At 38.1% G+C, this 27,265-nt stretch overlaps 1 protein-coding gene across 1 annotated transcript; it reads right to left on the bottom strand.

The window, feature by feature from the left end:
- Positions 1-881: 881 nt before the first annotated feature.
- On the bottom strand, positions 882-25,521 carry CCDC112 (coiled-coil domain containing 112). The gene is made up of 10 exons (XM_003404488.4): positions 25,271-25,521; positions 18,325-18,443; positions 14,243-14,364; positions 11,275-11,364; positions 9,884-9,959; positions 8,910-9,300; positions 4,571-4,975; positions 3,393-3,488; positions 1,790-1,908; positions 882-1,416 (listed from the first exon to the last, which is right to left on the bottom strand). The coding sequence occupies exons 1-10, from the start codon at positions 25,385-25,387 to the stop codon at positions 1,386-1,388; spliced, it is 1,566 nt and encodes a 521-aa protein (XP_003404536.2). The 5' UTR covers positions 25,388-25,521; the 3' UTR covers positions 882-1,385.
- Positions 25,522-27,265: the final 1,744 nt, after the last annotated feature.

Below are 27,265 nucleotides of genomic sequence, written 5' to 3'. Positions count from 1 at the left end.
GGCATATTTTTTAAAATAAATACTCTAGCATGCTTAAGAAGTTTCTTGAATACAACCGAACGCTTCAAAAGCCAGGATAGCAGGGATGGAGGTTTGGGGACCATGGTTTCAGGGGACATCATGGTCAGCTGGCATAACAAAATTGTATTAAGAAAACATTCTGCATCCCACTTTGGTGAATGGCGTTTGGGTTCTTAACCACTAGCAAGCAGCCACCTAAGATGCATCAACTGTCTCAACCCACCCGGAGCAAAGGAGAATGAAGAACACCAAAGATAGAAGGTAAAGATGACCCCAATATCTGGGCCATATTAACCACAGACTCCATCAGCCTGACACCAGAAGAACTAGATGGTGCCCGGCTACCACTGATTACTGCCCTGAAGGGAACACAACAGAGAATCCCTTAATCCCTGATGGAGCACAAGAACAGTGGGATGCAGACCTCAAATTCTCATAAAAAGACCAGACTTAATGGTCTGACTGAGACTAGAGGAACCCAGGAGTCATGGTCCCCGGGACCCTTTGTTAGCCCAAGACTGGAACCATTCCCAAGGCCAACTCTTCAGACAGGTATTGGACTGGACTGTAAGACAGAAAATGGTGAGGAGTGAGCTTCGTGGCTCAAGTAGACACATGAGACTATGTGGGCAGCTCCTGTCTAGAGACGAGATGAGAAAGCAGAGGGAGACAGGAGCTGGTTGAATGGACACAGGGAATACAGGGTGGAGAGGAGGAGTGTGCTGTCTCATTGGAGTGGGAGCAGCTAGGAGTACATAGCAAGGTGTGTATAAGTTTTTTATGAGAAACTTGATTTGTAAACTTTCACTTAAAGCACAATAAAAAAAAAAAAAAACAAAGCATGCTTTAAACAAATACAAAATGTTTATTACATAAAAATGTAATAACTGCCAAATTACCAATCTGTCAAACTTAGAAAAAGTATTAACTTATTTCATAATTCTAAAAAAAACCAAAAAAATCTTTACATTTTTGTTATCCAAACTTACCTCCAAGTTTAAAAGTTAAAAAATTTTGGTTTAGAAACTGTCACTCTATGATTGTCCCAATTTATTTTGTTATGTCATGACAAAACAAACCGTCTTCAAAACGTTCTGTGCACTTAAATGAAATGTTTGTAACAAACTTTTGTATTAGGGCAACATATATATTAAATGCCCTCTTGGTATAAATAGAAACTACTAATGACAATGCCAGCAAGGAACTTAGTACCTGTCAATTCACATACAAGCACAATTAATAATCAATCTGACCAGGCTAGTGTTACTTAAAAAACATGGTTAGTCCACCCTACCTCCCAGCATAACTAAATATGCTAACGTTCTCAATAACTGAATACCAGTTTCATTATCTCATATGCTTCTCTATAATCCTTGTCTCCAGCTTGGAATAGCCCTAAGGAGAAAAAAAGAATAGCTTGATTAAGAGAATATACAGAAAACTTAAAAAAAAAAAAAAAAAATCCTAACAGATTAAGATCCAGAGCCCTTGTGGTACAGTGGTTAAGAGCTTGGCTGCTAACCAAAAGGACGGCAGTTGGAATCCAACAGCCACAACTTGGAAACCCTATGGGCCAGTTCTACCCTGACCTATTGAGTCGGTATGAGTTGGAATCAACTTGATGGCAACGGGTTTAAAAGATTAAGTGTTAACTTTAAAAAATGTATATTCTCAATTTTTTATTATAAAATATAATACAGAAACTGCATAAAATATGTCAGTTAATTAAATTATTATAAAGTGAACAGCCATTTTAATTCTTTTTTACCTATGTGGGATATACAGAAGTGGCCCAGAGCCTGTTGGTCCTATCTTTTTGGTCCGTTCTTCCCAACCTTTGGTAGGTTTATAAAGCCTAGAAGGATCTCTACTAACATTGTTTTCAACCTGTAATCAGAAGTAAAATGAGTGCCAGTTACTTTATACGAACTGTTAAGTTTTTATTAATAAATAGGATCTTTGATAACAGAAAGCAGTTCTAAAAAACATTCTTTAATATTAGGTAAACAGTAATAAAACTATTAATAACCTCTGCAGTAAAATTCTAATATGCTCAGGTGGCTAAAATAAAATGTAGACTACATCAGTCTATTAATAAACTGGTATTTAGTTTATTTTTTCTATTTCCATTATTTTATTATATATATATTTTTTCTTTCTTTCTTTATGAGGCAAATGTAATACCTACATAGCTAAGCATGACAGTGATATGGCCAGACAGTAAATTTAGGATAAATAACCATGAGGAAGCCCTTTGCTGGGAATACCTGGGTAGTGCAAATAATTAAACTCAGCTGCAAACCAAAAGGTAGGAAGTTCAAGTCCATCCAGAGGTAAGACAGGGCTAGGGCCACAGAACCATTTTTCTTAGCCTCAAGACAGCCCCTCACCCAGCCCATTTCTACAGTTCCTTCTTTTCCTCCTCAGAACCTCCTTAAAGAGAAACAGCCACTGGCTAGCGGGAATCAGCTGAAACAGGTCCTGCCTTCCATGCTGGCAATCCAGATGACTTTTAGCTCATTAACTGCTTCATGCAGGGTAAATTCTCTGCCTCTGGGTGAAGGGCTGACATGCTAATGAACAAACAGGATTAACTTCCTATCGAACCCAGGCCTTAGAAAATGTGCACTCATTCTAAAACATGCTGTGCCTGTGCATGTGCCATTCTGTATTCTGAACCTGATCCTGCCTGTATGAACCAGCCTCAACAAGCTGCCAGTAAGGCAGTCTTGGATGGCATGTGGCCCTGCCTCCTTGCTTAGCCATTGCTTAGCCAGCCAATAAAGTTGCCTTTCCTTCTCCCCACTCAGTCTGTCTTTTTGGCCCGATGGAGTTGTGCCAAGCAGAACCTGAAGTTCCTGACAACAGAGGAACCTTGGAAGAAAAGCCTGACCAGCTACTTCTAAAAAATCAGCCATCGAAAACCCTATAGAGCAGAGTTCTTCTCTAACACACATGGGGAATCAACTCAATGGCAACTTGTTAGTTTGGTTAAGTCCTTTGCTTTAACCGTGAAGGGCAACAACATCGTTAGTTCTGAGTGTCATCAGTGAGTTTAAGCAATGCTTATAGCTGCCACAGGTCTGAGAGAGAGGCTCATATAGAAAGAAGGAAGAAAAAAATGATGAGTAGGAAGAGAGAAAGAATTTAGGGTGAAAAGTGGTGCTTATAATGTGAAACGGTAGAATTCAACCAACAGTTGCTTAAATTGCACTAAGTTATGCTTCCCAATATGTAAATAATAAGAATGACATTTAAAGGAGGTGTAAAAGGAATAAAGCTGGATATAAAGAAAATGGATTTGATGTCTGAATCTTTAACAAATCAAGAAATTACGATAATAAAAATAAATTAATCTCAGTACAGAGTACCTTTTCTTTTAATTTTAACTGTCTTCTTTGTTTTTCTGCCTTTTCATCTTCCTTTGCCTGTCTGTCTAGAATTTTCAATTCAAGTTTATGTAAATCCTAAAAAACATGAAACACCAAAAAAAGAAATTAAGAAAGTAATATTAACTAGGTTTAGTTGTTTGCAAGTAAAATTAAGTTACCTTAAATATTAATACTGCCTAAATATTAACCTTTTCTAATGAAGGCTAAGAGGTTTCTTTTTTCTGAATATAAATATAACATGCACGTAGCTTTCTGCATCACTTTACAACCATCAAGTAATTCCTTGTCTTACTTTATTGTCCAATCTAAAACTCCTTCTTTTAATAGGTGAGTTAAGCCCATTTTCACTTTTCAATATAGACACTTCTGGTCTTAGTTCACATTTTATGTTATATTTTCTGTTTTGTAAGTTTTCTTTTTTTTGTATGGGATGTTTTGTGATGTAGGAAGATTTTTATGTATGGACTAAAAGAAATGAACAAAAATTGTCTCCACTAGTATGCTTCTGTCTATTAGTTTTCTTTGTACCTCCCTTATTTTCTGTGTTATGGATGTTGCTACTATGTATTTCGATGCACAGACATTATAAACTCTGCTCTCATGGACCTTGTATTATGATGGGGAGATGGACAATGAACATATAAAAAAATCAGGGAAGACAGGGTCTGGCCTGTGGCTACCCTTCCAGCCTCTTCTGCTGGTTCCCACCTCCTACTGGATACCCTAAGAATACTGAAGTGTTCAGAGTTTCCCCCACAAACCATGTTGTTGGATTCCTCTGAACTGCTACTTGTGCTATTCCCTCTATTAGGGACAATTTCTTCTCTCTCTTTCCATTTTCTTTCTCTTCAAGATTCAAGTATCACCTCTCTGACACTCATAGCCGTGGTAAGTGTCCCTCTCTGTACATCCACCTCCTGAAGTACTCTGTCCCTCAATCACCAAATTATTCATCACATTTTACTAAAATCTCCTACTTGCGTATCTACCTTTCTCACTAGACTGTAAGCTACTAGAAATTAGAAGCATTGGTAAGCTAATGCTGTGTACAGGCCCAATATGTAAGAAGCACTCAAGAAATTTTGCTGAGCGGAACCTGGAAAGTAATAACCCCATGTGTGGCATTTAAAAATTATTTAGGAAACATATTTACTTACTCTTTCTTGAAACCTGGAGATTCCATCAACAGCAGTTTTCCTTTTTTCTGCCTTTTCCCTTATTTCCTTTTCAAGCTTCAAAAATTCTTCCTGTTCTTTCTTCTGCTGGGTATAATTTTCTACCAGTAATTTTAATTTAAACTGGCGTTGACGCTCTCTCTGCTGTTTTTTTTCTCTCTCTTCCTCATCTTTTAATTGAGAAGCATTTTTCATTGCCATTTCTATGCTTTTCTGTTTTTTCCAAGCTTCAACTGCCAATTTCTGTTTTTTTCTTTCTTCCTGTTTTTGCTTTTGATTATCTTCTTGTTTATTATGATAAAGCATAGGTATATCCTCTGCCTTTTCCTTTAACTTGAAATTTTCCTTCTTTTTTTGCTGCTTTTTAGTTTTCCAATTTTGAATAGACTAAATGATAAGAAAAAGACAGCAAGAAAAAATATTTCTAGATAACCAAAAGTATTTTAAAAACCTTAAATCCATCTTTCCAGAAAGAATACTGGTTGTAGGATGCTGGTTGATTAGATCTTACAAGTTTTTTATAAACACAAATGCAATTTTTTTTCTACTTCTGTTTTGAGAAAAAAAAATTAACATATCTTTTAAAATACTGACTAATGGTTGTTTTCATTATCTTTTAAAATACCAACTAATGGTTGTTTTCATTATCTTTTAAAATACCGACTAATGGTTGTTTTCATTCTTTTCACCATCCTCTTCTCTGAATCTCCAGGCTCACAATGACTGCACCTCATGTAGTATTCTCCTTCCCCTCTCCCACTTCTTTTGCTTTCATGGGTAACATCCTTGTCCTCTAGTTATCTCACTTCTGCTTCCAAATCCTCTTTCTAGACTTAGAATACCTTCTGAGTATGTAATCTTCCTCTACTCAAGTCAGAAGAGGAATCAAAAGCAGGGTGGTTAAGAGCATGGGCTCTGAAGCCAGACTCTTTGGGACCAAACTGACTTTGCCATTTACTAGGTGTGACCTTAGATGTATCACTAGACTTCTCTGTACTCATTTTGCTCATCTCACCTTCACAACATAAACAGGGTTGTTGTGAAGAATGAGTGCCTGGTACACAGTGCTTTGTAAGTATAAAAAACATAAAGTAAAATAGCTCAATGTTGGTGTTAGCTGCTATCAGGTCAACTCCCACTCATGGTAACCTTATGTAGAACAGAATAAAATGCTCCCCGGTCCGACATCATTCTCAAAACTGCCAGCATGTTCGAGTCCATTGTTGTGGTTAGCATGCCAATCTACCTCACAGAGGGCTTTTCATACCCTTGTTAGCCCTCTATTTTACCAAACATGGTATCTTCCTCTAGCAATTGATCCTCCCTAAAAAAAAAAAAATTTTTTTTTTTTTTAAATGATGTGTCCAAAGCAAGGGAGTCGGACAATGTTCTGTTGTGATCCATGAGGTTTTCATTGGCTAATTGATGGAAGGTAGGCCTTTCTTTCTAGTCTGTCTTAGTCTGGAAGCTCCACTGAAACCTGTCCACCATAGGTGACCCTGCTGGTATTTGAAATACCAGTGGCATAGCTTCCAGCATCATAGCAACACAAGCCACTACAATATAACAAATTGACAGATGGGTCATGGAAAATAGCTCAGTAGGATTATGTAAAGATTTTTTTTTTTTTTTTTAATTTCAACTATATTCTCTATCTCTTAATGGATACAGTCACTGAATTACTTTCCACCAAGTCAGGAACACAGTTTTCCTGATCTTCACTCATGATGCAACATTCATCCATTCATTTACTCATTTATTCATTAAAGAAATCCTTATGTCATGTGTACTCTACATAAGGCAATGTTGTAAGAACCAACAACTTGATGTTTAAACAATACCAAATGCCATCTAGTACCAAAACCAAACCAAACCCACTGCCATCAAGTCCATTTCAACTCATAGCAACCCTATACGACAGAGTAGAGCTGCCCCACAGGGTTTCCCAGGCTATAAATCTCTACGGAAGCAGACCACCATATCTTTCTCCTGTGGCGTGGCTAGTGGGTTCGAACTGCTGACCTTTCAGTTAGCAGCCGAGCACTTTAACCACTGCACCACCAGGACCCCTCCCATCTAGTACAGTGCTACTCAAAGTGCCTGTCCATAGCGATATAAGGAACTCATGCCAGAATACAGACCTTCATTGAGAAACTTTTCTACAAAAAAAAACACGTCAATTGAACTAAACAGTGTGCTTACTGGGTGGTTGATTTTGATTATATACCAGTAACAGCTTGCCAACCAGTATCTGGTCCATGGACCACACTCTGAGTAGCAGTGCTCCAGGGGAGACAAGACATGTGCATAAATAATAGAATATAGAATGTCCCATAGCATATCCTAAAAGAGGTATAAATAAAGTGTTAGTGAAGTTCTGAGGGAAGGAGATCGCTTATGGTTGGGTAAGCGGAAGTAGCATTTGAATCTGTTGAATAGTCACATCGGACTAAGGGGAAAAGGAAGGCGGTTCTAGAAAATGGGAACAAAACAAACAAGAATACTTAGGCTACAATGTACAGGGCATGTCTGAAAATGGTTTGTATCTTTGGATACAAAGATTTTGCAGGAGACAAAAATGATAAATTTTCTATTCAACATCTCAAACTCAGTAGATTTAAAACCGAATTCCTGATACTTTCCCGTAAACTTCCTTCTTGTCCTCCAACATATCCTACTTCAGTAAATGTTACCTCCACTTTCATACCCTTTTCTATCTCACCCCTACATCCAAACAATCGTCAAATATCATTGTGAAACATCATGGTTGGTAGTAAGAAATGTAAGTTAAAATCAGGGGTAATTTACCTTTATTACAAAAAGCATTATGTCTGTTCCTTTTCTCTAGAGAAATGGTTCTCAAACTTTAGCTTCGAACAATAACCCGGAGGACTTGTTAACACAGATTGCCCGGCCCTATCCCCCATGGTCCCTGAGCGGCACAGACAGTTTGCACTCAACTATTAACCTAAAGGTTGGCAGTTTGAACCTACTAAGCAGTGCTGCAGAAGAAAGGCCTGGCGATCTGCTTCCATAAAGATTACAGCCGAGAAAACCACATGGAGAAGTTCTACTTTGTAGCCCATGGGGTTGCCATGAATTGGAATTGACTTGAAGGCAAAGGGTTTGGTTTGGGCTTGGGGCCTAAAGTTTTCTAACAAGTTCTCACGTAATGCTTATTTAGGGGTCTAGGGAACACTTTGAGAACCCCATGTTTTCAGTATCCTGGAAAAAAGTCCAAATAATTCTTAGTAGCTTGTTATCTGAATCTTTAAAAATGGCTTAAGTTTTAAAAATTTTTCTTAAAGTCCCAAAAGTCAATCTTCCTACATTCAACTTATTTCAGAAACACACAACAAAACAAAATCCTGCTACTTCTGCTAAAACCGTAGACTATACACCGAATCAGTATTTCTCTAATACTTCTTAGGTTCAAATACTAGCTGTTGAATAGTCACATCTTTTTTATTGTCAAACCAAGCCAAAGTGAAGTTCATTAAAGCCTGCTAAACATTCTACGATCGATGCACAGGACAGCCCCTAAAACAAAGAATTACGTCCCCAAAATGTCAGTAAGTGCCAAGGTTGAGAAACCCTGGTCTAAACAAAAGCCAAAATGATATTTTTATGAAAATGGAACTTAAGATTCAAATTTGTTTATCTAGAATTCTCCTGTTTGGATATGATGAACATCTCAAAATCACTGAAGAACTCAATTTTGCTTTTAGCAGCATTATCATTATTCTTGATTTATACTAGGCTTACAAAAGATGAATGTTTTATTTACTGTTAATGATAAAAACATATCATAGGGATTTTCTACAGTCAAGGGTGACGTTTTTCTTTAGAGTAGCCAAAATGTTCAGTTTTTAAAATAAGCAATGAAGTGGAAGTTGTGAAACTCAAAGAAGTTTATAACAGTCAAATGGTTTTCTTCCTACTGCCCCTTTATTGTCTATTCAAAACAATGTGGCCTTTGCTGGTAAGATGGTTTTTTTCAAAAGTCTAAGCACATCTGGACTACCGACATTTTGGGGAAGTGGAGAGAGAGGGTTTTGCCCACAAATTAAAATTTTTCTGGCCCATTGTATTGTTTCTTGGGGTAAAAATGTTTAGCTTTAAGGAAGTCCAGCTATAGTTCCCACTACCTGGGTAAATTACTTAACTTGCTGATAAGGGCTGTTTCATCACCTGTAAAGTGACAAGGGGCGGGGGTTGTATATATCTCATGGGACTGTTTAAAGTTAATGACATATATGAGTTTAGCACATGGCGTAGAACATAGGAACATATAACAAATAATAGCCATTATAATTATTACCTCTTTTTTCCTTTCTTCTAGAGCCAGAAATTTTTGATACCACTTCTCATGCTGTTGAACTTCATCCTGTGTTCTTCCAGGCAGGTGTTCTAGAACTTCTCTCATAAATGTTGGCTGCCCTTTATGTTTGTTTCTCACTTTTACAAAGTTCTGATGATCATAATCATCCCAGCCTCCTTGTCGCCCTCCTGTTTGCTGAAGGAATTTCTCAAAATCTACCACTTCTTCTGGGAGAGTACTTGATGTTACTTTGTCTACAGGAACTCTGCTTGCCATCACTCTGAAAGCTCGCTCTGTTTCTGAATTACCTAAAGCCCATATGTCAATTTTTCTTGATATGGAACTCAATTCATTATTAGTTGTTTTCTCTTCTTTAATAAGCTCTTCATATCTAAAATTTAAAAAATAGTTCTAATTTTATTAACCCTTCATTTTTTTCCTTAAGTTTAATTATTCCTGACTTTTTTCACATCACAACTTCTCCATTATATCCCCCTTCTATCCTATGCTCTCTCCTGCCAAGTTCCCCAGCTTTCTCTGCCTTCACTGCTCAGTTGTCTTACCCAACTTTTATGCTTATCTATCTGCTTTACTGCTTCAATCTCATTTTTATTAGTTTCAGTATGTCAACAGACCAAATCTTACACTGTACTTTATTATGAACATTTATAAATCTAAGCCTTAAAAGAGTTTCCTCAAAGGAAAAAAGAACCCAACCTACCAAATTCTCACTTGGGATTTTTAGTATTAAAAAAAAAAAAAAAATTTTTTTTTTTTTAAATACAAATAAAAATTCACTTAAAACATAAAAAAGCAGTTTAACACCTGAAACAAAAGAAGAAAGGTGTTATGTTGCTTTTGTGTAGGCTCATATTAAATACATAACAACAAAATGGTTTGTATACACAACCTAGTGGAAAGTTACTAAAATATAAAGGTGAATAATTCTATATTAAAATGACTTTAAAACATACATCAACCTCTGCTCTTCTTTAAAAGTGTTAATTGCATTTTCAATTTCTTCCATCATTTCTCTCAGCTTCTCAACAACTGTAAAAAATTAAATGGAAAAAGTACTTCATATTTCAGTAAGGCTGGCAATCAAATATTAAGAAAAACTTGAAGGCTCCTTTTATTTAAAAACATTTTTTAGCCCAAAGGAGAAGAAAACTGTGCCCCAAACTGATTTTTATGATTATATATTTTTTCTATGGATACATATTATCATTAATATTATATTTTACAAAAATTGTTTCATACTATACATGTTGATTTATAATCTGTAGTTTTACTCAACAAAATGTGTGGTTAATTTTCCACTTCAATATATATACAGCACTACCTCATTCTTTTTATAGCTGCATAGAAGTTCACTGCCTACATCTACCCTACTTTGTTTAATCAGTTCTGGTGATCCTTTAACTACACATGATTCTGCAGTGAACATACTGCATGTGTACTTTTGCAGGCTCCTATTAGCATTTTTAGAGGGTTAATAAAACTCGAAAGGCTAAATCAAAAAGTATGCCCACTTTATAGCACTAAATACTGTCAAACTGTTTCTCAGACAGACTCATCCAAATGCCGTCCAAATGCGCCCCCTTCCCGTATACCTTTTAACCATTTCCGAAATGAGGCAAAAATTTATTATTGTTGATCTAGTTGACATTTTTGTGATCATTAATAAGTCTAAGATTTTTTTTCATGTATATCATATTTCTTCTGCTATGAACTGTACCTTATAACCTTTGCCCATTTCTCTATTAGGTTTGTTACATTTGTCTAACTTGTAGGGATTCTTTATATAGTATAGAGAGTAACCCTTTAAATGAGACATATACTGAGAGTATTTTCCCTAAATTGTTTTTCAATTTTGCTTATGTTTGAGGTTTTTTTTTTTTTTTAATGCCAATAGATCCATTCTTTTCTTTATGGTTTCTTATCTTTCATTCTTATAAAATATAATAAGAGTTATAAAAATATTAACCCATGTTCTCTTCTAGTATTTATGGTTTCATTTATTAATTTAATAAGCTATAATTATAATATTAATAATTACCTTTTTTAGTGCTTATTATAACCACTGTACCAATTATAGACAATATGGTGTTCCCAACATACATTATTTTATTTCATCTCCCCAACAATCCTAACAGTCTCCTGATTACCTTCATTTCACATAAACCCCAGGTATTACAATTCTCTGATGTATCCTTATTAATCCCTAAATGATAAGGCAGGGTTTAGCTACATTAATGCCTAACAGAAAAATAGACATATTTCATATGATAAAGTATAAATTTTTCCAAATTACAATAGAAAGCATTAATACATAGGAAAGAATATAAAATCCATGTTGACTTACAATCAGGTGTAGGCTTCACATCTTTTAACTGATGCTGAAGTCTCTTTACATTGTTATGTATTTTAGCCAACTGTTGCTGTATTTTTGCTCCTACAAGGAAGAAAGCAGGTACCTTAAAACAATTCTATGACAAACGTTGTTGTAGTTCAGGATTCTACACATCAGACCCACCAGAATCACTTAGAAAAAGACAGTCAACAGCGATTAAATAAAACTAAAAGACGGTTATTCAAAATTAACTTTCAAACAATTCGACCACTTTAAATACCTCTGCTCTAAACAAAGCAGCTCTCAATTTTTTCCTATATTTAAAAACACAATGGGTTAAATCTTACTACAGCTTATGGTAAGGAAATGTTCCTTTTTATTTTTTTAGTCCACGGGAATTAAGTTAGTGGACATGGTTTAAAATACATAGATCAGTAGTTCAGGCTTAATCATCGTTTGCTCTTTAGCAGCAGCTTCTTTACTTTTTAATTTGTTTTTGTTTGTTTATTAGTATAATTTATGGAAACAGAATTTGACTCGTAAATCTCCTGTAGGAATATTTAAACTGTCTAACCAATATTAATTCTATATATACTGACATACTTCAATCTGAGAATTAATTGTTTAACCACCTCCTCTAAGATGGGCTGATGATCCTCCCTGGTATCACTGTCATGACCTTAAGGAGCCATTCAGTAGTATCTATATCCAGGTTGCTGAGCTCAACCAAAGGACCAGACTGAAGTAAAATGTTAAGCCACAATAAAAACCTAAAAAATAAATAAGGGTATCAGAGATATTTTCAGATGTTATCTGCAGCAGAAAGTCCGGATTCTTCTTTAATATTTTTTTGAAGTAATAATCTTATTTTAATATTTATGTAAATTATTAGGCTAACACCATATATATTCATATTCACACAAATATATATTCATATAGTAAAAACCGCTGCCATCTAGTCGATTCTGATTCATGCTATTTTCTCACCTTTGGTTTTTTAATTCATGCACCCCTTTTTTGATTTTCCAACTTTTCCACAAATGAGCACAGAGAACAAAACTGCTCTGCCCAAAAGGCCCTAAAAACATTTTTTCTTTTTTAAGTTTACCTATAGGCCTGGACTCAGTGTTAATATTCAAAACAAACCTCCAAACTTTGGCTTGTTCTCTTTGTTATTAAAATTCAAGAATGCCACGAAAGCAGAAACTTTATCTCCAATGTATTTTTATAGCCTCAGCTCACTGCTGGAACTTTAGGTCAGGACATTTCTCTAGTGAAGTTAACTAATTAGAGAAGTGTTTTTGTTGTTTTGTTTTTCCTATAATTTGATGAGCTACAGTGATACGACTAACTATAAGGCAAATAATCTTTTTATTTTAGTTATACATTTGGAATTGACACTCCGTTTATAGGCAAATAATGTACGTACAATATTATATAAATGCAGGCTAAGACTGTGGCATGGTATCTGAGGTAAGGGATAGGTATTTACTACTCGTGAGCTGTAACACGTGAAGGGGAAACGTCCATATCCTTATACTAAAGACGACGGATTCTTTCATCTCCTGGATAAGGCAAATACCAAGTGTTAATACGGGAAGGTTAAGTTGTACAACAGAGGGAAATAAAAAGGTAAAAATAAAGTTGCCTAAGAATGGGAAAACCAAATAACCTAAAACTGTGCTAAATGGAGACACATTAGTTAATGGCATGACTGAAAGAAAAAGAAAGGTCAGCCAGTGTCAGCTAGCTACAAAAGAACTGAGGGAAATTAAGAAATACTAAATTAGGGGCACCTAGATTTCTCCATGAGTCAGCGTAGGGGATTGGAAATTTTGAATTTATATTAGGTTCTGCTGTCACTGTGACAGAAGACAGAGTTATTCTACCTGACAATTAAAAGATGACTTTTTAAAACAGTTCAATGTTACATTCTGAAAGAAAAAAATACATTAGGAAATTTCTTTTAATTTGTTATAAAGGAGTACCCTAAATAGTATAATCTCTACATAATAAGCCTTAAAAAGCTTATTTACTTGATAATCATTATTTCTTCTTAAGCATTGCTAAGTACTTTTTTATTGTAATGTAAGGATTTTACAGCAGATATCTAATTCTACAAAGAAGCAAGGTATTCTCATAGAATTCTTTTCTTGAGGCCAGCATTTAGTACTGTTGACAATGATTAATATTCGTAACAATAAACAATGGAACACATTAGCTATACAATCTACAAGGCATTTTCTCATGTATTATCTCATTGGTTGTAGAAAACAGCTCTCCTGGGATAAAAATGTAAGATTTTATATCATGGGCAAGAAAACTCAGATTTAAAGAACAATGTGATTTGATCATTTCACACCATTACTAAGTATAGATTCTGGACCCACTGATGTTTACTTAGTCCAGGGTTCAGTCAACAATGCCAGGTTGAGGAGCTCAGATCAGATAATTTAAAATCAATTTTTCTTTAAGCAATTTCAATACCATTAACTGATTTGCCAACCAAAATACAAAATCTTCTCTTTCCTATTAAATTGGCAAGGAAGAAATATACATAGAAAATAATCCGGTAGAATAACTAAACTGTGGCTGAAGGGCTTTAAAAAAAAAAAAAAAAAAACAGTTGCCATAGTGTCGATTCTGACTCATGGTGACCCCATATATGTCAGGGTAGAACTGAGCTCCCTAAGGTTTTCAATGGCTAATTTTTTCAAAGTAGATCACCAGGCCTTTCTTCTGAGGTGCCTCCAGGTGCACCTGAACTGCCAGCCTTTTGGTTAGCAGCTGAGAGCAGTTAACTGTTTGTACTATCCAGGAATTCCAAAAAACACATACTCCTAAGAGACAAACATATTACCACCTAGACAGTATCTTGGTAGAGAATATACCACAGTCAATACACGAAGACGAAGCACAAAGGCACGACTACAATTTTATATCACTCAACAGATTTTAGTTCATCATGAACTCAACTTACTTTCTGTTTTCCTGCTGATAATCAATTTATTTTCCAATTCTTCGAGCATACTATGCTCAATTCCAAAGTCATTTTTTTGGTTGTAGAAATGACTGTGTTTATCTTTTTCTAAGTTAATAACGCTTTAGGAAAAGAAACACACGGTGTAAGTATGATTTAAATATATTTTTAATTAATTAAAATACGAAGACAATCATAATAATCACTACTTTATACTTGGATCAATTCATCTAAGGAGGCAAAATATAAATACTTGGACTAATAAGGCTAAAAAGTCAAAATGTTAGAAAAGAGTTAAGTTCAACTAAAACCACATGTAATTTGAATTGTTACTTAAATTATAAAATTATAAATCATAAAATGTTAAGAAAACATAATCATACACTTGCTCTAAAAATACATGAGCTATAGACTCCAACTCAATCCTACTGTGCCCGGAAAATGGTTGTCACTGTGATGACTGCCCTAAATAGTAGATATTGTTAACTTGGTAACCTTAGCCAAGATGTTGAATCTCTCTTGGTGTGAACGTCCTCATCACAAAAATGCAAATAATAACAACTATCTACTATCTAATGGGGCTATTATTAGTATCAAATGAGATAATATATATGTGAAGTCTTTATACAGTAAAAAAAATACACTATAGAAATGCAAGCTATTAGTATTATTAATTAAACAAAAATCTTGAAAGAAGAATCTACAAAGACGGGAAATTCAGCATATTTAAGGGATATGTTCTACATTTAATTAAAGGCTTCTTTCATGTTATCTTTGCTCTTTGGACTTATTTGGTCTACTAATAAGGAACTCTAATTGTTAGTTTAAGCCCTGAGGTAAAATGAAAAAATACTATCAAGGAACTTTTTTGGTTGGACAAAAATTAATTTCTTCAACACTTGTTTTCTTTCCCCAGAAGACGGCAATTAATATAAATACTCTAATTCTTGACTAGTCCTACATTTACTGAGAAGTGGAGTATCTCTGCCCACTGACTTAATTTCACACAACTTGAAGGGCAACTATGTAAGGCAGAGTTTCCGAGCCTGTTTCACTTTGTAGCACATGCAGAAAAATGTCATATTTAAAAGGCACATTGGGGTAAACAGATGAGACTGCCGCAGGCCCCCATCTGGCTGCTGCAAAGCCTAAGGGAATCATTATCTTAGCACATGTTGTTCAGGAAGCTCTTGCTGTTTGTGAGAGGAAGCAAGAGGAAGAACAGAGATATCAGTTAGACTTCGGTTTACATGTCAACTCTGATGGACTGAGAGTGACTAGTGGAGTCCTGTGTTGTGGACTGAGAAGCCCATCTAGGCTCTGACTGGGGGGAGGGGGGGAATGACTGTGATCAACAATAATATCTGCCATGGACACAGGATGTGTATGATAGTAAGAAAGTTGTGTGCTGCCATTGCTGGCAAAGTAACAAGCACTGAATTAGAAATATTACCACTGCAGACAAACTGCCAAGCATGTTATGCTCCACCTCACTCATTACAGGAGAAAAACTATATTCCAAGGTAACCTTCTACACCTATCACATTGGCAAAGAATCACAACCAAAACCAAAAACAAAACCCACTGCCATTGAGTCGACTCTGACTCATAGCGACCCCATAGGACTGCACAGAACTGCGCCATAGAGTTTCCAAGAAGTGTCTGGTGGATCTGAACTGCTGATCTCTTGGTTAGCAGCCGCAGCACTTAACCACTACACCACCAGGGTTTCCAAAGAATCATAAATGTGAATAATATACTCTGTTGACAAGACTGTGGGGAAACAGGTCCTCTCATACATTGTTGGTGGAATTGTAAATCACCTATGGGAGGCAATTTGGCAATACTTATCAAGTCTGAAAAATTTATAAACCTCTGACCCAGTATTTCTGCTTTGTAGGAATCTGTCCTGAAAGCACGCTCATACATGTGTAAAATAATGTGGATCTGTGCTGTTTCTAAACATCTGATCTGTATATAACTACAATGTCATTATCATGCCTGACAAAGTAATTCCTTGGTATCCGAGATATACATTAAGTTAAAAAAAAAAAAGGCAACATATAGAACAGTGTACACAAAAAGACAAATCTGAATATTTATTTCTATTTCCTTATAAATACATACAATATCTGTGAAAGGTACATAAGAAACTAAGAACAGTGAATGTCTGAGAGAAGGAGGGCTGCGTAGGTGTGGTCAGGGGTGTGACAGAGAACTTCCATTGTGTACCCTTTGATACACTTTTATTTCTAAGTCATGTGAATATATTATACATTCTAAAAATACCTATATTACAAGTTGTGTGTGTTTTTTTATTCTTTGTACTCAATGAAAATTGCTGGAAAGAAATAACATTCTTCCAGTGAGTTTTTCTAGCTCTCTTTCCAATGAATTTTTCCAGCATACTGTAACAGATGAAGAAATCCTAATCAGAATTATAAAACAAACATACTACCGGGAGACAAAGTGTCTGTACTGACACAACTTACTAGTTTGCTGTTATCTATGGACACTAACTATTTGGTGGACATTACTCTCCTTAGAGAGAAACACAAACCAGGACCCCTAACCTGCAGTTCAATTCTATCTAGGGCAATGCATTTTGGAAGTCAAAAAATAAAACTGCATGTTCGCAAATTAATGAGTGCTACATGCATGCAGTGAGAACTCAATCTCCCAAAGCTATAGTATGGAATAACTGCGACATTCAGTGGGGATGCTTTTTTAATGGTAGAATTTCTAATCAAAGAACTGCCAACTAATTTTTATCCAGAGACCATTCCTTACAATAGCCTCCTTTTCTCTTGAGCTCTCTGGCAAGTCGATACTGTATAAACCCAAAGCAGCGCTTTTATAAAGCTCTCAACTAAAGCGTAGCGTGGGGTGCTCTGAGTTCCAATCTTTTTTCATTCCTCATGGCATTGCTGACAAAGTTGAGCATTAAATAAATTATTGGTTATTTAAAGAAAAAAAAATACATGCATTAAAAGTTAAAATAAATGAAAACTTCTCAGTTAGCCTAGTCATAATGTGCAAGATGAATATGAGTGGGGAACAGACCAAGGTAAAGGCACTGAAAAGCCATTGCAAAAATACAACTCAAGGGTACAGACTTTTCATTAAAACTACCCTCTCAAAAACACTAATTACCTACACTTGAAAAGTAAAAAAATGTATTCAATCTGTTATTTAACATACGAGATCTAAAGAAACAAATGTTTTGTTTTGTTTGAAATATACTGATTCAAAATGGTAAAAATAAATAAAGTTGAGATAACTGTTTAAAATGAACTTTATATTGTTGTTAGTTGCTGTTGAGTTGATTCCAGCTCTTGTGTGTAGAGGAGAACAGCTCCATAGCATTTTCAAGATTGCGGCCTTTTGGAAATGTATCGTCAAACCTGTTTTCTGAAAAAAAAAAACTGTTTTCTGAGGTACCTCTAAAAACGAAAACCAAACCCATTGCCGTTGAGTCAATTCTGGCTCATAGTGACCCTACTGGACAGAGCAGAACTGCCCCACAGTGTTTCCAAGAAGTGCCTGGTGGATTTGAACTGCCGATCTTTTGATTAGTAGCCGTAGCTCTTAACCACTACGCCACCAGGGTTTCCGAGGTACCTCTGGGTGGGTTCAAACAACCAACCTCTCAGCTAGTCAAGTGCTCAACCATTTGCGCCACCGAGGCAGCCAACTTTATATTAAGTAGCTTATTTATCCATTCTACTTCCCCCACCTTTCCCTTATTTTATACAGTAAAACCTGTGAAATCTGGAATCTGTGTAAGGCAAGAACTTGTCAGAGAAGGAAAAACTCACTGTGTGTTCATGAGATAGGATTCTTAATACAGAGCAATAGAAATGTGGTCTGCGCCCTGTCAAAGGTAGAAAACTTGCAAGACCTGGAAAACAAGGCAGTCCCATCGAGTTCCAGCTCTCACAGTTTTCACTGAATTTGACGACCTAGTGACTAGAATTATTTAACTTAATGTGAGACTGAGAAGGGTAGAGTACTATTAACTTTATATTGTCCATTATAAAGTGGCTAGTTATGTTGTTTAAAGATAGTGTTCTTATACTTACTGATTCTTAAATTTTTCAGCTGTGCGTATGAATTCTGCTTTCTTAGTCCGAATAGCCTTCTGCTTCCAATTTTGAAGGTGAAAAGTTCGAATTCCACCTAAAGTACAACAGCCATCATTCTGCATGAAAACAAAAAGAAAATTATCAGTTAATAAAAATAGTCATCCTACACTTAAGGAAACCTGGTGGCGCAGTGGTTAAAGAGTTTAGCTGCTAACCAAAAGGTAGGTAGTTCAAACCCACCAGCCACTCAGCAGAAGGAAGATGTGGCAGTCTACTTCCATAAAGATTTTACACTTACAAAATGACAGTTATCTAAAATAAGCTGTCACTTAGTTTAGCAAACTGTCACTTAGCAAACTGTCCCATCTCAAAACTTAAAAGCCAAAACTTAGTACAGCTTACATTTTGCTTTATAGTATATAAACTATGACTCATTAAGCATTATTGTCACGTTATTTTATTAAACTTAACAAAATGGCCAAATACGAATTAACAGATTTTGAAGAATAATCAAGAGTACTAACTTTGAATTCTCCGTGGAGCAAATCATCTGCCAACACTACAAAGAAACTGATTAACGAAGTGGATATATTTATTATAGCAGATGTATCAAAGCTGATATTATTACTTCTTTGAAATCAAGTTCAACTTTCATCGACCTTTCTTCTGCATGCTTCTAGTATGCTTCTCCTAGATTGCCAAGTGCTCAGGGAATGCAATCTAATTTTAATAACAGTAAGGCAAACATAATTACCAGTAAATTTACTGTCTTGGTCCCTAATCATATATTTCACCATATGTTTACAAAATGGAATCCCTATGTGACCGGCAGAACCATTTTGTTAAGGCAAAGAAATAGCTTAGGCAGAGGAAAAAAGGGTAAGAAATAAATGTGGAATTTTTTTTCAGAGATATAAAATGCCAATAATGGAGTTTCTTGGGGGGTAATTTTGGGACTAATCTTATATAACTTTTAAAAAATACACTTTGTGGAAGAGAGATATTTACCTTAAAATGTTAGATTCTTGAGTAGAAAACGTTAAGTATTCAGGGATTGTTCAAGAAAAGATCTCATTATTTCCTTCAGTCAGTCATTTAACAAGTACGTGTTGAACATTTCCTTTCCAATCTGGTTGTCCTTTTTTTTTTATTTTTTTGCCTAGTTGCCCTGGCTAGAACCTCCAGTGGACAGAAGTGGTGAGAACGGACATTCTTATTTTGTTCCCGATCTTAGATGGAGGGCTTCCTATCTCTCACCATTAAATATGTTAGCAGCAGCCTTTTCATAGATGCTTTTATCAGGTTGAGGATGTTCCCTTCTATTCCAAGTTTGCTGAGTATTTTTTAATCATGAAAGAGTGGCTTTTGTCAATTGCTTTTTCTGCATCTATTGAGATGATCATGGTGGTTTTTGTCCTTTATTCTATTAAGATGGTGTATTTTATTAATTGCTTTTTGTATGCTGAAGCAGCCCCACATGCCTGGGATAAATCTCAATCATGATGTCTAATTCTTTTTATATTGTTGGATTTGGTTTGCTAGTACTTGAGTTTTCACATCTGTATTCATAAGGGATATTTGTCGATAGTTTTCTTGTGGTGTCTTTGCCTGGTTTTGGTATCAACGTAATACTAGTCTTATAGAATGACTTGCAAAGTTATTTTCTACTCTTTTACTTTCTGAAAAAGTTTGTTACAAACAAAAAAATTACATTTATGCTGACTTTTATATTTACCTATATATTTACCTTTACCAATGCTCTTTATTTATGTTATTTTTCATGCAAATTCAAATTACTGCCTGCCATCCTTTTAATTCAGCTTGACGAAATACATTTAGTTAATGTTAATAGGTAAGTCTGCTAGCAACAAATTCTCTACGTTTTTGTTTATTTCCGAATGTCTTAATTTCTCCTTCATTTTTGAAGAACAGTTTTGTTGGGTATAAAATTCTTGGTGGACAGTCTTTCTGCACTTTAGACTATGTCATTCCAATGACTTCTGACCTCCATGGTTTGATGAGAAATCAGCTGTTAACGTTAGCAAGGAGCGCTTTTATGTGATTTGCTTCTCTCTTGGAGCTTTCAATATTTTCTCTTTGTCTTTTGATAATTTGATTATGATGTGTCTAGCTGTGGATTTCTTTGAGTTTACCCTACCTAGTGTTCATTGAGCTACAACAACTGTAGACTAACTTTTTAAATCAAATTTGGCAAGTTTTTGGCCATTATTTCTTCAAATACTCTTTTTGGCCCTTTCTCTCTCTCCTCTCCTTCTGAAACTCTTGTTATACATATGCTGGTACACTTGAATAGTTTCACCAACCCTGAATGGAGACACTGCTTCCTCAGGGGGAGAAAACACAGCCTTATCTTTCCTTTATTGAACTTCACATGATGGTTTACAGAACAAACTAGTTTCTCACTGAACAGTTAGTAAACACATTGTCATATGACATTGGTTAACAACCCTACGACATGTCAACACTCTCCCTTCTTAACCCTGGGTTCCCTATTACCAGCTTTCCTGTTCCCTCCTACCTTCCAGTCCCTGCCCCAGGGCTGGTGTGCCCCTTTAGTCTCATTTTGTTCCACAGGCCTGTTCAATCTTTGGCTGAATGGTGAACCTTAGGAGTGGTCTCATTACTGAGCTGAAGGGTTCTGGAGGCCATACTCTTAGGGTTTCTCCAGTCTGAGATCAGCAAGTCTAGTCTTTCTTTTTGAGTTAGAATTTTGTTCTACATTTTTCTCCAGCTCTGTCCAGGACCCTCAATTGTGGTCCCTGTTAGAGGAGTCAGTGGCAGTACCGGGGCACCATCTAGTTGTACTGGACTCAGTCTGGTAGAGGCTGTGGTAGTTGTGATCCATTAGTCCTTTGGACTAATCTTTCCCTTATGTCTTTAGTTTTCTTCATTCTTCCTTGTTCCCAAAAGGGTGAGACTACTGGAGTATCCTAGATTGCCATTCACTGGCTTTTCAGACCCCAGATGCTACTCACCCAAAGTAGAATGTAGAACATTTTCTTCATAAACTATGTTATACCAATTGAGCTAGACAGTCCCCAAGACCATGGTCCCCGCGGCCCTCAGCCCAGCAATTCAGTCCCTCAGGGAGTTTGGATGTGTCTATGCAGCTACCATGACCTTGCCTTGTACAGGCTGTGTGACACAGTCCTATCTTGGTACAAAACTAGAACATATACTGTATGATGCCGTTAGAGGTACTTTTAAAAAGTCATAATTCAACAACTAAAATTGTTAGTAGAATGGCAGGCTGGGAACAAAAAAGGAAATGGCATCTGAGAGTAGAGTAAGGAGATGAGTGGTTATTATAGATTGAATTGTGTCCCCCAAAAGATATGTAGACTCTTTGGTACTGGGGAAAGTGACCTAACTTGGAAACAGGGTCTCAGCTAACATGAGGTATACTGGAGTAAAATGAGTCCCAATTCAATGTGTGGTATCTTTATAAAACAGGAGAAGAGGTACAGAGACACAGAGAGAAGAATGCTATGTGACAACAGTTAAGTTGCAGCTCCAAGTCAAGGAATGTCTGGGGCTACCAGAAATTGGGAGAGGCAAGAAAGAAGGTTCCCCTAGAACCTTCCAAGAAAGAATTGCCCTGCTGATACCCCAATTAGGACTTCTAGCCTCCAGAATTGTGAGACAATATGTTTCTGTCCTATAAGTCACCTAGTTTGTGGTACCTTGCTATGGCAGTCCTAGAAAACTAATACAGTGGTCTTCAGTCTTGAAAGACAATGACTGAGGGGGTTTATAAACAAAGAATACACAAACATTAAAAAGCATAGATACAATGCAGTATTAGAACAACTGGTGGGAAATTTATGTAATTTCATACCCCCAGGAGGCTGTAGGGACTAACAATATAAAACAGTTCTAAAAATTCAGAGATAATTACTCCAAAATAATTGAAAGGAAACTTAGATATTGTGATGGTCACCTCTAATGTCATGAGGCTGTCATCAGGGAATTTATTTCTTCTCAAAAGACCATTCTGTGATTTCACTGTCAGAGCCAGTAGGAATATTAATTTACTTAATATGACAAATCTCTAACCTCAGTATTAGGTTGCAAGAATTTGTGTTTGTGTGTGTGGGTGTGGGTGTGTGGGTGTGGTACTGGAGTCTTAAAATATGGTATGGCTTAAAAGCCCAAACACACTGAGGAATTTCACCCCATTACTGCTGCAATTCTCAAGGTATGCCTTCCCCAAAGAGGTCTGATGGTATAAAGCAACAAAACAAAAAATGAAACCCGCTGCTGTGGAGTTGATTTCTCATAGCAACCTTAAAGGACAGAGTAGAATTGCCCCACAGGGTTTCCAAGGAATGCCTGGTGCATTCGAACTGCCAATCTTTTGGTTAGCAGCTGTATCTCTTAACCACTACACTACCAGGGTTTCTGGTATGAGGCAGGGTTTTTCAACTTCCCCACTGTTAACATTTTGAGCCAGATAATTCTTTGTTGTGGGGGCTACCCTGTGCATCGTAGGATCTTTGGCAGCATCTCTTGCCTCTACCCACTAGATACCAGCAGCATTACCACCTCCACCCTAAGCTGTGATAACCAAAATGTCTCTAGACATTGTTAAATGTCCCCTGGGGGCCAAAAATCACTCCTGGTTGCAAAGCACTGACATAACATTTGAAAAAGCTCCACAGTAATCCTGATCCAACTCTTAGGAATGCAAGCAACACCTCTGAGAACCACTGTAGTAGAGTGATAAATAGGTGCACCAAGAACCGTATCAGGCAAATTGTAAGAAACTGAATCCAGGAGGCAAATCACAGCTACGTGAATTTAGAGAACAAATCACTTTTAACTATGGTAAGCTGGAAAATTTCATGGAGGAAGCCAACAAGATAGCTAAACCACTGGGGTCATAAATTAAAAAAAATTTTTGTATTTTAAAAATATCTTTTATATTTTTAATTTTACATTTTTTTTGTCCTGAACCACTTGGTCCAGAGTTAGAATAATAAAGGCAATTAAAGAGGATGCATAAGAAAATTTGCCTTAGGTCAAATTTCCTGAACTATGGAAGAGAAAAAAAGATGGAATTGGTCCTCACTCACAAGAGCCTTCCTTCAGGATTGCATAGATCCACTAATATTTAGTGAATGCCTACTGTGTCCCAGGCACTAACCAGATACAAGTCTTGGTGCTGGAATACAATAATGAATAAAACTGCCAAACATTTCTGCCCTCATGGAGCTTACCTACTTGGTGGTACCATGGAAAAAAAGGCTTAATGGAGCAATTCTACTCTGTAACATGTGGGGTCACCATGAGTTGGAATGGACTCAAAAGCAATGGTTTCTTTTTTTTTAAATAAGTACTATGGGGGAAAAAACTGGAGCCCTGGTGCACAGTGGTTAAGAACTTCGCTGTTAACCAAAAGGTTGGCAGTTGGAATCCCCCAAACGCTCCTTGGAAATCCTACAGGGCAGTTCTACTCTGTCCTGTAGGGTTGCTCTGAGTCGGAATCAACTCCATAGCAATGGGTTTTTATGAAAAACAAACAAACAGAAAAGGGGGCAGGATCTGCTGAATAGAGGTTTAGTTTAGAGACATCATGGAAGTCTCACTGAACTGATGGCATTTGAACAAGGAGATCTTAAGGAGTTGGTGGAGTAAGCCATGGGATCATGGGGGAGAAGAGCATTCCAAGCAGAAAACCACTGTCGTGCAGTCAGTTCCAAATCACAGAAATGCTATAGGACAGGGCAGAATTGACCCATAGGGTTTCCAAGGCTGTAATCTTTACTGAAGCAGACTGCCACATCTTCCTCCCACATGGCAGCTGGTTGGTTTGAACCACCAACCTTTTGGTTAGCAGTCAAGCGCTTTAACCACTCCACCACCAGGGGTATTCCAAGCAGAGCTGAGTAACAACCGCAAAGCTCCTGAGGTAAAAGAGTATAAGGGACCACAAGAAGGCCAGTATGGTTGCAGCAGAGTCCGGGCAGGGGACTGGAGATTTCAAGTGTCAGAGTGGGGTGGGGTAGCTCATTGGCCCTTCAGGCCATGGTAAGGCCTCTGGCTTTCATTCTGAGTGAGGTAAGAACCCCTTGCGGGGTTCTGAGCAGAAGAGTGTTATTACCGACCAGAATCGCCCTGGCTGATGAGAATAGACTTTATGGAGGAAACTATTCCAGGCGCGGGAGAAATGATGGTTTGGCCACGGATAGTAGTAGTGGAGGTGATGAGAAGACTTGGATAACGGATTTAGCCTGAAGATAGACGAGACAGGAACTGCCCATGCTTTGGGTGTGGCCTGTGCAACAATACGGTGAACCAAGGTCTTTGGTTTGAGCAACTGGATTCAACATTTCTTATTGAGAGACCCTCACTGTGGAGAAAGGGATCCTAAACTCATCTTCGGAAACATGTTTGCCTCAGACCACCCTATTATTTTATTTCTCCTTGTCCTCCCAGCACCTGGTGCAATAATAGAGCAACCACCATTACTGGTCTGTCTTCACCCAACCACTGTGCCAGAGGCTTCCCAGACATCTCTAATTTTCACAACTAGGGAAAGCACATATGGTTAGCTCCAATTTTTACAGAAGCTGAGTCCCCAAGAGGGTAACTATTTTACCCAGATCACAGGGCTAGGAACTGGCAGAGCCAGGGTTTCCACTCAGGTCTTCCTCGACTCCAAAGCCTCTTTCCAACACATCGAGATGCCCCATTAAAAGCCGGTAAATGCACTTGCCAACAAAGAGCAACGTCCGCATGTGAAAGGCCCCGAGCAAAAGGAGGTCAACACAGCGCCTCCCGCTTCCCGAGCCGCGCTGAAGCGAGCTCCGGGGAACACCTGTTCAGGAAGAGGTGGGGGTCCCCGTCCCGCCTCCAGGGCCTGCAGCCCACCGGGGCCCACGCCCGCCACCAGAGCGACTCCCGGCCCTCTTCGGTTTACCTGTGGCGGCGCCGGCGCACCTCCCACGCCGGTGCCCGTGGCCGCGCCCGCCCCCGCCACAGCCCCAGCTACTGCGGTGGCCGCCGCCGCCACCACGACCGTCGTCAGGGCAGCCATCTTTCCTCGTCGATCCGCTCGTGCCGCTCCGGCGACCTGGGCCTGGGAGTTCGCGGCGCCGGCACTGACCGCCCTGCGGACGACGATTCCCTACGCTGCGGGGCTCGCCCGAGAAGCCGACCCGGAGGGAGGACCTGACGGAGATGCCGAGCAGGGTGCGGCGGGCGGGGCCGAGACAAGGGGCGGGGCGGGGCGCGGCGAGGCGAGGCGGGGCGGGACGGAGATGCGGAGCAAGGCCAGGATGCGGGGTGCGGGGAGACAGGGCGGGGCCGGGATGTGGAGAGGAGCCGAGACGCGGGGCGGTGCGGGGCGCGGCGAGACTAGGAAGAGGGAGGGGTGGACGGGGGTGTCGTTGTGCACTGTTGTCTGTGTAAGCTTTTTCCGTGCACGTTTCTACTGTTATTATTCGGCAAAATCCAACCCCCTTATCCCATCTACTTCTTGCCTGCCAAAAAAATTCATGTCTTGCAATATCTTAAATTTTCTTAGAGTCATACCCAATATGAGGGCTGGTGAAACTTGAGTCGAAATGAAAAAATTATTGATGGGCACGAACTGTACACTGTATTTTAAATTTTTAAGGAAAAGAAAAAAAAAAAAAAAAAAAGCATTCCCTGTACTGGCATATAGCAGATGCAGAAATGCCATAGTTGCCAATCCTAGGGCTTCATTAATAATAAGAGAAACTCCAAGGAGACTGTTTTGGGACCTTTGTAGAAAGCTTGGATGCCTCCTCCGGTTAAGACATGAGCAGGCAACCTGTGGCACTTGAGCTGGTTTCTGGATGCATCCCTTTTCCCTCTTTTAAAGAACCCACTCATTCATTCAATCAACACTGCACTCCTCCTGCTTCTTAATACACCTTCCGTTGTGCCAGGCCTTCAGAATTCATTGTTGAATCAGATACACACACACACACAAAACCTTTTCTCTTAACCTCTACTGTATCAAAGAAAACAAACAAAACAAAACCAGTTGCCACTGGGATCCTCAGGCATCTCTGGGTGGCCTCCAACCTCTAATCCTTACAGTTAGCAGCAGAGCTCCTTAATTATTTGGACCATCCCAGGACTTTATTATAAACCCAAATCAAACCCATTGCCAGTGACCCTATAGGATAGAGTAGAACTGCCCAGGGTTTCCTAGAAGCTGCTGGTGGATTTGAACTGCCGACCTTTTGGGTTAGCAGCTGAGCTCTTAACCACTGCACCACCAGGGCTCCAGGACTTCATCATAGAAGGTTTTTAAATAAGACTGAATGAAATCCCCCAAGGAGAGTATGGTTGAACTCTGAGAACTGAGTCTTCTAGCATAGGTCAGGAGGACAGGAGAGTGATGAGAGGTTTTTGAGAAAGGAGGAAAACCAGAAGCCTGTAGAAGAAAGTGTTTCCAGAAGGAAGGAAAGATTAACCTGTGGTCTCTGACCCAGAGGATGAGTATGATGAGATCAGAGAAATGATAGCTGGATTTGGCACTGGCCACGCCACCCTGACAAGAGCAGTGTCAGTGGGGGTGGTAAGGACTAAAGCCTGCCTCAGTGGCTGTGTTGGTTAAGGAAAGAGATGTGAGAAGGTATAGACAGTGCCTTCAGACAACTCTTTTGGTGAATTTTTCAGTGCAGGGGATAACAGAAACAATCTCATAGCTGGAGGAAGACGTGGGATCAAAGGAGGATCTTTGTTGTGTTTCAAGGTAGGAACTAGTAGAGTGTGTTTGTATGCTGCTGGGAATGATCCAGTGAAGGAGTGAGGTTTTGTTTTTTTTTTTTTTAAATTGTGCTTTAGATGAAGGTTTACAGAACTAGCTTCTCAGTAAAGAGTACACATACTGTTTTATGACATTGGTTAACAACCCCACAACATGTCAATACTCTCCTTT

This window comes from Loxodonta africana, chromosome 2 (genome assembly GCF_030014295.1).
Source record: "Loxodonta africana isolate mLoxAfr1 chromosome 2, mLoxAfr1.hap2, whole genome shotgun sequence".
Lineage (NCBI taxonomy): Eukaryota > Metazoa > Chordata > Mammalia > Proboscidea > Elephantidae > Loxodonta > Loxodonta africana.
This window is presented reverse-complemented; position numbering and strand designations above follow the sequence as displayed.

Coding starts and splice junctions, on each gene's coding strand:
- CCDC112 (XM_003404488.4), bottom strand. CDS start 25,387: ATGGCTGCCCTGACGACGGTCGTGGTGGCGGCGGCGGCCACCGCAGTA. Junction 11,365..14,242: donor TATCAGCAGGAAAACAGAAA/GTAAGTTGAGTT, acceptor TCTTCCTTGTAG/GAGCAAAAATACAGCAACAG. Junction 9,301..9,883: donor AAAGAAGAGCAGAGGTTGAT/GTATGTTTTAAA, acceptor TTTAAATTTTAG/ATATGAAGAGCTTATTAAAG.